Here is a 14,427-nt window from a genome sequence, read left to right as displayed (position 1 = left end):
CTGACCAATACCTGTGTTTGCAACTGAACAATATGTATTTAGACAGTACCTTTAACATAACCAAATGTCCCAAGGTACTCATTCGGAGCATTAAAAAACAAAGTCTAACACCGAGCTACACAAGCAGTCTTCTTTCTCCTCTTCCAAGCCATTTCTTCCATTGCATTTACCTCCAGCAGATCACATTGGACTATTTTTGTGACAATGTCTCCTTTTCCCTTTTACACAGATATGCTTTTGAGCACAGCTCAGGCATACAATGATAAGATGGAGAAGATAGACCAAGGCTTCACTCTGCTCCTGTTGGGAAAGGGTATCCCACTGGAATTTAACCCATTATTCACGGGCCTCAGTTCTGATCTCCTGTTTGCCGGGGATGATTAAAATGGGGCTTGAACCTGTTATCTACTAGTTCATGAGGCAGAAATAGTCACTAATTCAAGACTCAATTTTAAACACACATTTTTAACAGTAGACATTTACTTTTGAAGATATATACTTTCTCTTACTAATGAACAGATGCTTAATTTCTTATCTTGACTGGTTAATGCAATGTTGCTTTTGAATGACAGGAGAGAGAAACCAAATTTATATTTCAATGTATTTTATGACAATGAAACATATCCAAGCTGCCAGAATTTTATCCTCTCTGCTCTATTAAATTCATAGCATTCATGATATTTTATATCAATTATTTGTCTTGGCAACGAATCATGTTAAGCCATTTAGCAAAGGCTTAGCTACAAGAAAATTTGGATATTTACAGCTAATATTGCAGCTCTTCATTAAAGCATAACATCTCACTCAACGGTCTGTTCATCTGTTTGACATTCAGACTGTGCCGACATACCCATATGTCTTCCCATCTGCACACTTAACGCTCTCAAAGCAATTATTTCTCCCTCTTACTCAGTCAGAGAATTCAGAGATAAGGCTTTTTGCAGGCCCCACAATCAACAGAGGGCTGTAGAAAATCAGTCATCTCAAAGAGAGAGTGCTGATAATGGAACACTGGAACACATACCAAACAGTCAACATGGAACCTTGTTTAAAGCACTAACTTTCCACATCCAGGAGAACTTATATTCTAATCAATATTATTGATTTCAGAAAAAGTTGCAATAAACTACTTTCAGTACTTGTGTATTTTCTTCAATTCGTGCTCATACTGTAACGATATCATGTGTTATCTAAATGTAACATAAATGATAGTTTCAGTTTACTTGAAGATCTCTGGTGAGCTTTTATTTACAGCTAAGCTAATATATACAGTAAGGAGAACTCTCCAGACAAAACCTATGCCTCAAATGCTACAATGCAGATAGCTGTGGTCATACTGATAACTTCTGAGCACTCAGCCCATTTATAATTTGAGTTTTTAAAGGGAATTATTCCAAAGGTGAAGATACAACACGCACCATCTAAAGCATGTGATGACCTAGCCTTCAGTGCATTGCTGAAGTTAAATAATTTGTTATATTCAATCTTTAACTGGAAACAATACAGAATTTCAACAACAGCACAGAAAGTTCAAAGCTATGGAACATAACAGGGGGCGGCATAGTGGCCCAGCGGTTAGCATTGCTGCCTCACAGCACAGAGACCTGGATTCAATTCCAGTCTTGGGCGACTGTCTGTGTGGAGTTTGCATATTCTCTCTGTTTCTGTGTGGGTTTCTTCTAGTGCTCTGGTTTCCTTCCACAGATCAAAGATGTGCACGTCAGATGAACTGGCCATGCTAATTATTGTTAGGAGCATTAGTCGGAAGGAAATGGGTCTGGGTGGGTTACTCTTCAGAGGGTCAGTGTGGACTTGTTGGGCCAAATGGCCTATTTCCATACTGTAGGGAATATAATCATAACTCTCAATGTTTCTGCTATTCAGCACTTTGAATTAATTTAACATTCAACAAGATATTTCAAGACAAAAGCCAAATTTCTTTACAGTATCAAAAGCAACATGTTTAGCTTAGAATTAGAGACAATCTAACTCGTAACAAGTCATTAGCAAAAATAATCCCTTCACAAACTGCTTTAATAGTTTCCACTAAAAACCTATCATACAAGGAGCCTCATGAATTTCCAAGTTATATTGGGAAAGCCAAATTTTAACCAATTGCCCCCAAGTATTGACTAGTCAAAGAAATAATTATGCTTCAGAATGCATTTTTTTTTAAAAGACAAGTGCTTCTTTAATAACCATATTCATCGCTTCAAAGAGTATTCAGACACTTTCAGAAAAAACATTTTCAAAGCCCTCAGCAGAGATTGTATTTGAGACCTTAAGCAGTGTGTGCATTGGGAGTTTTATTCTCAGTTACTGGAATACATGTTCAGGAAGATTGTTTCAATCAGGACTTTCACTTGTGCATTATAACTCATGGCTCCTCGTGCAATAAAGGGTATTAAAGGCTTCAAATCATTGCTCAATAAGAATCTCATCATTAGAAAGGCCCAGCTTGCTCCACAACACTGGATCAGCATAATGTCTAAAAGCTTTGCATCAATTATTAAATCCGCAGTGACAAAGTCTAGCAAGTTCAATTTCTAATCTTTTGAATTGGGGTGACAGTCCCAAGGCACTTTACAGAGACACAGATTCTGCGGACAGGGTCTGGGGAATGATGGGAGGGGAGCAGGTTGACAAGAAACGGAGGAGTCTATTTTTGACGAGGCAAGAAACAGCTGAACGAGAATAAGAGGCAATTGTATTTTGACAAGGAGGCATCAAGTTATTCATAGCTTGACAAATGTTTATATGAAAGAAAAATGCTCATTTCTGAATTTGAATAGTTCAGGGCTTCTGACTGGTTCAGTAAATTGAGAGATCGGAAAGATACAAAAGCTTCCCCCCCCCTACCAAGGAAGAAGGTCAAGAAAAAGTGTGAATGTTAATTTAACTATTTAGCACCTATTATTTTTAATATAGCTTTCAAATATAATATATATTTTATCTGATTCTCAGCATCATGACACGGAATGGAGATAAAATATAATAAAGGTTAAGGAGTTACCCTGGAGATGGAAAGCAAACTCTTTGTGAAGCCAATGATAGTTAGCCCCAATGCAATTAGCCCTATTGCATCAAATGCACAAACAATGGGAAAAAACAAGTTGCACCAAATCCCACTCTCGACCCTCAACAGCTGCTTCATAGTGATGGCAATCTTTTTCTGAGAATTGCGGATAAAGCAAGCTCACGTTTATAAATCACAGTGTAGTTATTGTCAGCAAAAGACTGCCTTCACACACTGTTATGCGCCATTAAATTCAAACTCCAGGTCAAACTACAGTTGACCCTTCCATCCAACATTTCCACATTAAAGAAACTGATGCCTGCTACAAAGGAAAGAATCACCATAATAGAGAAGATGACCTTCCTAAACAGCTAGACTTTTTTTTATTTTAAATAGATAGTTTTCTTAATAAACTCTGCTGTCACTAGGGTTTCAATAAGTCATTTGAATGCAAAGTAAGCAGGTTTGGAGATGTTACCAAACTTGCAAAAGGTACACATGAGTATAAGGAAGGAACGTAGGATATCCAAATAAAGAGGAGAAAGTGAGGTCTGCAGATGCTGGAGATCAAAGTTGAAACTTTATTGCTGGAACAGCACAGCAGGTCAGGCAGCATCCAGGGAACAGGAGATTCGACGTTTCGGGCACAGGCTGAAGAAGGGCCTGTGCCCGAAACGTCGAATCTCCTGTTCCCTGGATGCTGCCTGACCTGCTGTGCTGTTCCAGCAATAAAGTTTCAATCCAAATAAAGAGCCCATTCTATCTGCACACCCTGATCCATCTCATTTCACCTACATTTATGGTTTGACCTCCTACATAAATTATAAAATGAACTGGATCTTCTGAAGGTTTTGTGCAATTTATCGCCAAAGTAGAGTGATCCTTAAAGAACTTCTGACTTTCAGGAGACTCCCCTCCAGGTTTCCTGAAGAAGGGCTTATGCCCGAAACGTCGATTCTCCTGTTCCCTGGATGCTGCCTGACCTGCTGCGCTGTTCCAGCAACACATTTTCAGCTCCCCTCCAGGTTAGGTGATCACTCTGGAGATCTAACAACAAAATAGGAGGTCATAACAGTATTGGAAGGAGAGGTCTAAGCAGACTACAGGTGTTTTTTTTTCTTATTCTAACCTTCTCTAGGCACAGACAAAACAGCACAGCCCAAGGAAACTGTGAGGCTCATCTATATCACTGCTCAATCTTAAACACAGCTGACAAAGTCTTCACTCACAATCTCTGATAAATCATAGATTCACACAGCACAGTTCAAGGCCATTTGGTCTATTGTGTACATGCCAGTTGTTTGAAAGAGCTATCTAATCAATTCTACTTCCGTCATCTTTTCCCACAGCCCCACAAACATCTACTTTCCAAGTTTTCTTTCAATTCCTTTTTGGAAGTTGAATCTTCTGGGTCCTTCCAAGCGGCACATTCCAGCAGATAACAATTTTCTCATTGTCACATCCACATTATTTAAAAGATGTTTTCATCTACATTTATAGTATTGATTCCTTTCATACACAAATCACCAAAACTGAGAATTAGTAACTAAATCCTAGTACAAGTCTCACTTTGCCAGTTCTGATACTGTTTCAGTCAACAAGAACTAAGATAAAACATCTTGCTTGTATGAGAAACAACTAACAATATTGATTAAAAGATCATTCAAAAGTTTTGCCACTCAGCTCCTGGTGATATCTCTGTTAAAGCACTGCTATTGCTACTTCAGTTCGCTGTCCCAATCATCCTTGGACTTCCTTGTCCTCAGCCTCTTACAATGTTCGAAGAACATTCAATGGAAACTTGAGAAATCTTTTACTCACCTTTTGATCAGGCACTTTACATCTTTGGTTTTAGACAACTTTAGGCTTCAAAGGAATTAGATCATAACTACTGCTCCCATTTTCTTGGGACAGCAGACACTGCTTTACCCACTACCTCCTCAGGTCCCATTGTGTATTTATTTTCTTGCCCCAATACCCTCTTGCACTATTATCTCCAATGATATTTAACAATTCTTGCTTATGACAAGTCTTGCATCGCTTTTGTTCATCCTTACAATACCACCACCACTTAACTCAAATGTACTTAGAAAATGCTCGAGCTCTAAGCTTTCCTTTATTGGTCAGAGTATTGAGTACAGGAGTTGGGAGGTCATGTTGCGGCTGAACAGGACATTGGTTAGGCCACTGTTGGAATATTGCATGCAATTCTGGTCTCCTTCCTATCGGAAAGATGTTGTGAAACTTGAAAGGGTTCGGAAAAGATTTACAAGAACGTTGCCAGGGTTGGAGGATTTGAGCTATAGGGAGAGGCTGAACAGGCTGGGGCTGTTTTCCCTGGAGTGTCGGAGGCTGATGGGTGACCTTATAGAGGTTTCCAAAATTATGAGGGGCATGGATAGGGTAAATAGGCAAAATCTTTTCCCTGGGGTTGGGGAGTCCAGAACTAGAGGGCATAGGTTTAGGGTGAGAGGGGAAGGATATAAAAGAGACCGAAGGGCAACTTTTTCACACAGAGGGTGGTATGGGTATGGAATGAGCTGCTAGAGGAAGTGGTGGAGGCTGGTACAATTGCAACATTTAAGAGGCATTTGGATGGGTATATGAATAGGAAGAGTTTGGCAGGATATGGGGCCAGGTGCTGGTAGGTGGGACTAGATTGGGTTGGGATACCTGGTTGGCATGGACTGGTTGGACCGAAGGGTCTGTTTCCATGCGGTACATCACTATGACTCTATCTTCTTCCAGCTCAGATGAAAGATCATAAGCTCAAAATGCAAACTTTATTTCCCTCTCCGTAGATTTTTGTATTTAATTATTTAATGGGATGTGTGTCTCTGTCATTTTTTCCTATCCCTTATTACTCTTGAACTGAGTGGCTTTCTCGAATCATATCAGATACCAATTAAGAGCCAACCACATTGTTGTAGGTTTAGAGTCATAGACCAAATAAGAATTTTACTCTCTGAAAATGGGAGGCAATGGCCTACAGGTTATTATCACTAGACTATTAATCCAGAGATGAAAATGTGTTGCTGGAAAAGCGCAGCAGGTCAGGCAGCATCCAGGGAACAGGAGAATCGACGTTTCGGGCATAAGCCCTTCTTCAGAGATCCAGAGATCCAGGTACTGTTCTGGAGACCTAGGTTCAAATCCTGTCAAGGCCTATTGCGGAATTTGAATTCAATACAAGTTTGGAATTAAGAGTCCAATGATGGTCATGAAACTATTGCTGATTGTCAGGGGAAAAAAATACACTGATTTTCCCCTGTAAGGGAACTGCCTTCCTTACTTGGTCTGCCCGATGTGTGACTACATACCCAGAGGAATGTGGCTGACTCTCAACTGTCCTCTGGGTTAATAAATGCCTGGCCAATGATGACCACATCCTGTGAATGAATAAAGGTTAGGGAGCCAGTTGGGATTTTATGATAATCCATGAAACTGGGACCAGTCTTTTGTTTTTAATAACACAGATTTATTAATTGAACTTAAATTCCACTAGTTGCTGTGATTTTGAGCCCATGTCCTGAGAAAATTAATCTGGATCTCTGGATTGCTTTAACACAATGCCACTGTCACCGATACTGCTAAGCATTTCTAGCATCTTGTGCTTCTATTTCAGGTTCCCAGTACTTTGCTTCAGTTATAGCATTACTGTTAGTTATGAAGTCAGAGAATTTTTTTACAGCACAGCAAGAGACCCTTCAACCCATCAAACCTGCTCCAGTCATCAAACATACATCTATTCTAATCCCATTTTCCACCACTTGGCCCATAGCCTTGGATGCTACTGCATTTCAAGTGTACAATTTCATGACATTCCAACCTGAACTCTATCAAAAAACACATCGAGTTAGACCCCATCTACCACCCATTGAGAAAAGGAACAGGAAGTGACTTCACCACAGGAAATAACATCACCAACCCAAAGAAACCCAAACATATAAATAGAAAGCAGGAATTTTCAGCATTACTTCGCCAGAGGCCCACTGAAGATGTTATCTAGTAAGGTAACGAAACGTCTGGAAATGAACCTTGCAGCTCAGCAAGCAAATCTACATCCAGAACCTCAACCTGAGCTACAAATCTTCTCAAAACTTGCTGTACAATTTCATGTTACATGCAAGTGCAAGTTAGCAGCAACAATAAAATGTGTCACACTACATTTTGTATATACCAGGAAGAACAGAGTGGAATTGGAACAGAGTCCGCCATCTGTAAACTACAGGATCAGCAACAGGAGACAGGAGCTGGTGGAAGCTGCTCAGAGAGAAAGGAAAGCCCGGAAGAAATCGTAAGCTACTGTAGGGCGCAGCCTGCAAGAAGAGAGCAAAATGGTCAATAGCAAGCATCTTCAGCGATTATTGTAACATTGTTATTCATAGCACAAAAAAAGCTTAGGTTACAGAGCTCAAAGTTATTAGGATTTATAAAGAAATAAACTAATTAAGCAAGCAAAATTAGTAGAATTTGCAAACGCTATATCATGACTATATACATAAGCTGACCTGTGCAAGCTCCAGATATGGTGGGACTTTTGCACATTTACATAGAGAACTGATTTCATGGGTGGACCAAGCACATAGCAAAGTTTTTATCAATGCAAAGTCTCACACTCTGCACACTAACACAGCTCCAAGCTAACTCTACTCAAACTGAAGCAGCTTCTAAGATACTGCCTCAAGGAGATAGTTTCAAAAGGTTATTGGCTGGGACAATGGTGACTGATGTGACATAAAGGTTGCCTTTTCAATTCTTTTTAATGGAGAGGGATTGGACAATGGCTTGGTGGCAGGGGAGAGAAAATACCCTTTTGAAAGTAGAATTTGAAAAAAAAATTGCTATGGTGGACACCATAAGGATTTTCAATGATTGGTCATGAAATGCAGAAGCACTTGGAACTGTTTGAATACCTCATTTCTATGTCTGCTGAGGATATCAAAGGTATTTCTAAGATAGGCACACAACTGCATTGTACAGTTACGAGGGAATAATCTTACAATTAGTACCTTTGATTATAGATCAGGGTTGAGAGTGGTTCTGTGCCTAGCTTCATCTGGTATCTTTAATCTCTGGTAAGAATTAAGCAACATGCTTAGAATCAGGATCGTCTTCAATCAGATTCACAATGCTGACTCTGTTTCAGTCTGCAGAGATGTTGCCTGACCTGATGAGTCACATTTTACACAAACTGTGTAATGTCCTTCTGCTCAAGTCTGACAATTGCTTCAGGTGATTACTGAAGGCAGTGCATTGCAAATCAATGATGATAGACAGTATTTCAGTGTCAATACACCAACAGAATGCAACAGTGTAAGGAGTAGGATGTAAGATGTGAGGGAATAAAACATGAGGGAGAGAGCTGGGAGAAGGTGACAGCATTACAAAAGGGCAGGAAGGCTCTTGTGCAGGGGTAGTATCGCAACCTCTGAACCAGGAAGGCCAGGTTCAAGTCCCATATACCCCAGAGGTGTGTAATGACATCTCCCAATTTGATTAAAAATACCTAAAAAAGTGGCAGGAGAAGAAATGCAACATGCAAGCAGAATCTGACAGGGCAAAACGTGGTGTGCCCATGTGAATGAATGGTTGAAAGGAAAGCTGGAAGAAACTGGGGTGTCAGGGGAAAGGATGCCCAGACAATTACGATAACAATGCTTGGAAAGAGAGGAAAACGTCCCTTTGCTGTCAAAGTAAGGGACTGTTCTAAATCCCAACAGCTGAAAAGCTGCTCACACCTACTTTCCTGGTAAGGCGAAATATGATAAACCAACAATTGGGAATGTTTTTTAATTGGTAATTATCTTCTGGAAGTGTTAGCTCCTCTAAAGGTATTGGACAGTTTTCCAGGTTCGCATTGGCAGTTTTGAAAGGTTAGGTGCACAAAACAAATCTGCCACATTCACGTAACCTTTAATAAAAAAATGTCAGCGAGTACATACATGGTAATAGGGAAGCGGGCAGCCCCTGGGGTTAATCTGCAGACCAAAGTGGACCTCAAAATCAGAATGAAATTGGAGACAAAGAGCTTAGTGGCAACTGTAGCTTAAAAGTTTTGTTTTCAAAAAAAGAAAACTGGTTTCTCCTTTGAAGAAAGGAGAAATCTTCAAGGACAGCAAATCCTTCTAATGTTTCATTCAGCAAAGACAAAATGGACAAATCATAAGTGGGAGCTTTTTCTCGTGAAAAATGAAAGGCTTGCTGCTCAATGGCAAATAGAAAAGATAGTGACAGAATGAGGACAACTTAGTCGTCAATAAGACAACTCACAACTTAGCTGTGAGGAATGATTATTTACTCGTTTTCTTTTCCAATGACAGCAAATACGTCCCACCTATCGATGGAGGTTCAACAACTTTTCTACTATAAAGCAAAATAAGCAGTGAAATTTTGTGACTGTAGTACATACATTAAAATGTTCACCTGAAAGCGTCACAACTGGTTTGAAATATTCATGCACTGACAGGTTAAATTAAACTTTCAAATTAAAAAGTGGTTACCCATTCTTGTTTTCCAAGAATTAAAAATCACAACACCAGGTTATAGTCCAACAGGTTTAATTAGGCGCACTAGCTTTCGGAGCGCTGCTCCTTCATCAGGTGGTTGTGGAGTACACAATTGTAAGACACAGAATTTATAGCACAAGTTTACAGTGTGATGTAACTGAATTGATATTTTGAAAAATACCTTGATTGTTTGTTAAGTCTCTCATCTGTTAGAATGACCATTCTAGTTTCACTTCTATCATGGTCATTCTAACAGATGAGAGACTTAACCAACAATAAAGGTATTTTTCAAAGTATCAATTCAGTTACATCACACTGTAAACTTCTGCTATAAATTCTGTGTCTTACAATTGTGTACTCCACAACCACCTGAAGGAGCAGCAGTCTGAAAGCTAGTGCACCCAATTAAACCTGTTGGACTATAACCTGGTGTTGTGTGATTTTTAAATTTGTACACCCCAGTCCAACACCGGCATGTCCAACTTATGTTTTCCAGTTAACTCCTGCATGCCTTTTGTACCAAGCTCATCTGCACTGGGGGTTCTGCATTCATATTTGAAATATAAATCATTAAACTAAATATAAGCCACTATACATTATTCATAAAGACAAAGCATTCATGCATGTTACATAATACAGTAAAAATCTTACATCAGAACACACTGCCAGTCAAATTCTCTGGCCTTAAATTCCAAGCCCAACCTTACAGAAGTACCCCAGTGAACCTGAAAACAGAATACACTTTGCCGTGATCAGAGGACACAAAGACATACAAATGCAATTCTTTTCTTTCATTGTATCTGTCCAGTAGTAGCTGTAACACTGGCAGAGAAGGTAAAACACAGCTCGACAAATTAATGTAGACCACTTGCTGAATGAATTAAAAAACACAGAAAATGCTGTAAATAGTGAGCAACGTGGAAAGTGAACAGAATTAACGTTTCAGGTCAACATTCATCAGAATTGGTGCTGGCAATCCTAAGTAGCTTCAGTATTTTCCGTGTACTTTATAACTTTTTTTTCAGATCGCCAGCAATAACAATTCTGTGCCAGTTTCCCTTAGAATTGTGCACGATCAGACAGAAATGAGTCCTTTCAGCTGAAGACCCAGTTGGTAACTGGGCGCCCCAACTGTTCAAGGTGAACATTATAAAAAGGCCAAGAGATAGCCGAGTTGGACAAGAGAAGAATTCATGTTTTAAAAAAATCCAGTGGATGCTGGAAATCTGAAACATAGAAAACGCTGGAGAAAGTCTGGCAGCATCTGTGAAGAGGAAAACAGAGTTAACGTTTCGACTCCGAGACAAAGAAGAGTTGTATCGCAGTCGAAACGTGAACCGGGCTTCTCCTGAATTCTCTCTGTGTGTTTCCAGAAGAACTGTATCGGAGAGTGGAAAAGAGGCTGGATGTGACAATGGGACCAACGCACCCCGAGGGACAACAGCAGCGACAAGCACGGAGTAGAATCAGCTAACCTGCAGGGTAACAATGAAAAACAACAGAGCGGAACAGCAGAGGCAGTAAAGCCAGAGTGGTCTGAAGCCGATCCTGCCTCCCCGGCGCCGCTCGCCCCTCGGCCACAACTCCCCGTCCATTGTGTAACAAAAATAAGGATACATCGCCAACCCCGCCCCGCACTGCTGCCATTGGTTCGTTTGGATGTCACTCAGGGAACCTTCTTTGTGACGCTACGGATGTCCTGCACGCTGACTAGCTGCGCGGGCTGTCAATCATCTTCGCCCCATCGCTCCCCCGCCCAGCGTCGTCATGTGACTTGGACCTCTCTCATTCATTTGGCGGAAGTTTTTCTGAGTCTCTTCTTCAAAAGAGCAAGATGGTTTGGGTTCGAGACCAACCTGCTTCAGAGATGTGACGTGACACATCTGAACAATTTGATTAAAAATATCGACCAGAAACATTTTCCAGTTGGACACTCTGAACTGAGCCTTATGCAATAGAAATACATGAAACAGAATGAGTGGACCTTTTCCTGAAGTTCCCCTTCCCCTGCGCCTTGTATGACCACTGAGGATACGAAAAGTGTTCCATAATCAACCATATAAAGAGCACAAGAAATAGGAATACGGCACCTGGTCTTTCGAATTCCAGCACCATTCGATGACTGATCAAATATTTCACCTAAAAGCGCACTTTCCTGCCTGGGCTCCACTTGTTGATGAAAAGTATTTGTGAGAGTTTTTACAGCATGACAAAAGACCCTTCAGCCCATCACATCTGTGCCAGTCATCAAGCAATTATCTCTTTGTTTTGCTTTGGGTACATTCAGTAATCCAGCATTCCAAAGGTCAACAATCCACCGCAGGATACAATTTTACCTTAAATGAGAGACTTATTATTTAATTTTAACTGTGTCCCTCATTCCATATTGCATCATGTCCCCAACTCCTTTTCTGTGCACCATGACGTAGAGTAACATTTTTCATGCAATTTTCCATTCTTCACCTCTTTAACTCTGCATCCAGGCTCTTGGATATCTTCAGGGCATGATCTGCAAGAAAGGGCAAGTAGCTGGATGGGTGGTGTGGTGAAGAGGAGAGTGTTGTACAGAAAATATAGAGAACCACCAGGAGATGCAGAGAGTTCTTCAAAGAAGTAGGTCTTTTATTTGCTAACAAAAAACCGTGATACTGAGAAAGCAGATTCTCAAATGCCCATGAACCTCAGGGTCCATGGACTTTTATATTTTTTTAATCATGTTTCTGTTAGCTTATCAGCATGTCCAACTATATTAATCAAAGTACCTCACTCTAGCTATACAATAAACCAATGATGTTAGTTCCCATTATCTCTTTAGTTGTCGATTCTACTTAATGTTATTCTAGTGTCACAGTAAGATAGTTATTGCTAATTCTGCTACAATGGTCTTTCATTCCAGACCCTACTCAATATTTTCCTAATGTCATGATTAGATATTTAGCTATTCCATCTGTTACAATAGTCTCCTGTCTCAAGCTGACTCTACTAACTATTAATTAGATATTTTAATGTCATGTCCCAAATATGTATTGTCCCAATCCTGTCATAATAACACTTAACAGAGAAACTTGCTTTATTACTTCGCTTTTTCTTTCTTTTTAAGCTGTTCGATCTGCATTCGCGCCAGCTTCCTTTGCACCTCTTCCTGTTGTTCAGACAGCTTCTCTTTGTCTTTTCGAAACCTTTCAACTGCATGAGCTACATGATCTCTAAATTCCTGGTGGCTCATTGATGATGCCAGACCCACCACCTCCTTCAGCCTTGACCTGACTTGGGAGGACATTGCCTCAATGATGGAATTTCAGAACATTGTGGTCAGCAACTGATTAGTCTCTATGTCTTGCTATATTTCCAGCCTCCACTTCTTTATCTGTTTTTCCAAGTAAGTAGCCGGGTTTTCACTTTCTCCCAGTAGATCCCCTCTCAGAGCCTGGGGGTCCATTTTGGGTGGATAACAGTCTCTTAAGGCCTGCCATACATTCTGTCTCACTCGATCAAACCTGACCCCATTAATCATTGGATTGTCTGCCGCATTTTTTCAAACAGGCTCGGACTATTATTTCCTTTAACTTCGGGAGCCCTACCAACCTCACCAGCAGTGCCTTCAAGTCTCCCATACCCAGCAATTGCCCGTGGTTTTATTCTCAAAAGCCCTGATCCACCTTCCCACTCCCTCATGTAAACTGGGCAGCGCATTCTTCAGCCCTTCCAGATCCTGAGTTCCCCAAGGAATGTATTGTGGGTTTCTCCACTCTTTCATAAGGAGCGGTAGTATCTTTCCTGTTGGCCCTTTTTCCCTTTACCGACACTACTTCTCAATAAATCCCCCTCGGACTCTGAGTCCGATGCTATTTCTAATTCCTTACAATCTTTAGGATACTGGAGCCTTTTTCTTTCCTTGTCTCTTATCATCCCTTTCTGCTTGCTCTGCGTCACTTTCACTGCTTTTCTCTTCAGCCCTTCTTTCGTATCGCAATGAGTATTCCTCAATTGCTTTTTGTTCCCTTAGCCAACGCAGCACACTAATCTCATGTTTCAGTTTTTCTTGCTCTCGTTGTATAGCTCCTGGATCAGTGGTGCTGGAAGAGCACAGCAATTCAGGCAGCATCCGAAAAGCTTCAAAATCGACGTTTCGGGCAAAAGCCCTTCATTTTCCATAAGAGCAATCCTTTCTCCTGTACACCAGCAAAGGAATCCATGCAACTTAACTAAGGACTGAAATTGCAGCAGAAGTTAGTGCTGTGTTCCAGGCGAAGTCTAATGCCCAGCAATGCAGGAAGAAGGCCAATGATCTGCTGCTGTCCCCAAGTAGCGCCATCTTCTCACTACAACCTCACATTCACAAGACCAACACTCACTCTAACTCTGGCATTGCACACACCTCTCACTGTGGCTTTGTCTCTCACGAGTCCATACATCATTTCCACTGGATGGCTTTCACCCACTTCATCCTCTCAAACTGTTAACCCTTCCTTCTTGTCTACACTTCCTACTCTCTCACTGGGGACATCTCACCAGCTCTTTTGCTCCTGCATCATCACAAATTGCACTTCCATCATTTTCTACCATAGCGTATGCTCAATCTCTCCATTTATTGTATTGCAGGAATAACTGGTACATATTGAGACCAACATGGGGGCTGTGGAGGGGGAAAGGAATGGTAATAATCAGGCTCCTCACTCTTATTAGGAGAAATCTAGCTGGAGAAGAGCATAATTGTCCATGATTGCTTTGGAAAGCCTGATGGCAAACTAACCCAGCAGTTTCATTGTGCTGTCCTGTGCTGTATTTCCACTACCATCTATGCCAACCCATTTTTAATCTTCACAAGCTTTAACTCTTCTTTATTCCCTTTTCTCATATGCAGGTGCTAGCAGCAGGCAATGTGGCCAAAAAGATGTTTGG

The 14,427-nt window shown here is 40.7% G+C and overlaps 1 protein-coding gene across 3 annotated transcripts in view; it reads right to left on the bottom strand.

Moving 5' to 3' along the window:
• The window catches only part of fut10 (fucosyltransferase 10), a 66,921-nt gene extending 55,778 nt beyond the window's left edge, over positions 1-11,143 (bottom strand). The window contains exons 1-2 of one of the 3 annotated variants that reach the window (XM_043674314.1): positions 11,001-11,143; positions 7,197-7,335 (exon numbers count right to left, since the gene is read on the bottom strand). In XM_043674314.1, coding sequence (XP_043530249.1) covers positions 7,197-7,335; positions 11,001-11,120 — 259 coding nt within the window. In that variant the 5' untranslated portion in view covers positions 11,121-11,143. Of the gene's footprint in view, positions 1-7,196; positions 7,336-11,000 lie in introns of those variants that run through there. The other 2 variants (XM_043674313.1, XM_043674315.1) reach the window with 2 other exon arrangements.
• Between the last annotated feature and the right edge of the window lie 3,284 nt (positions 11,144-14,427).

The sequence above is a fragment of the Chiloscyllium plagiosum genome, chromosome 32, assembly GCF_004010195.1.
Source record: "Chiloscyllium plagiosum isolate BGI_BamShark_2017 chromosome 32, ASM401019v2, whole genome shotgun sequence".
In the NCBI taxonomy this organism is placed as follows: Eukaryota; Metazoa; Chordata; class Chondrichthyes; order Orectolobiformes; family Hemiscylliidae; genus Chiloscyllium; species Chiloscyllium plagiosum.
This window is presented reverse-complemented; position numbering and strand designations above follow the sequence as displayed.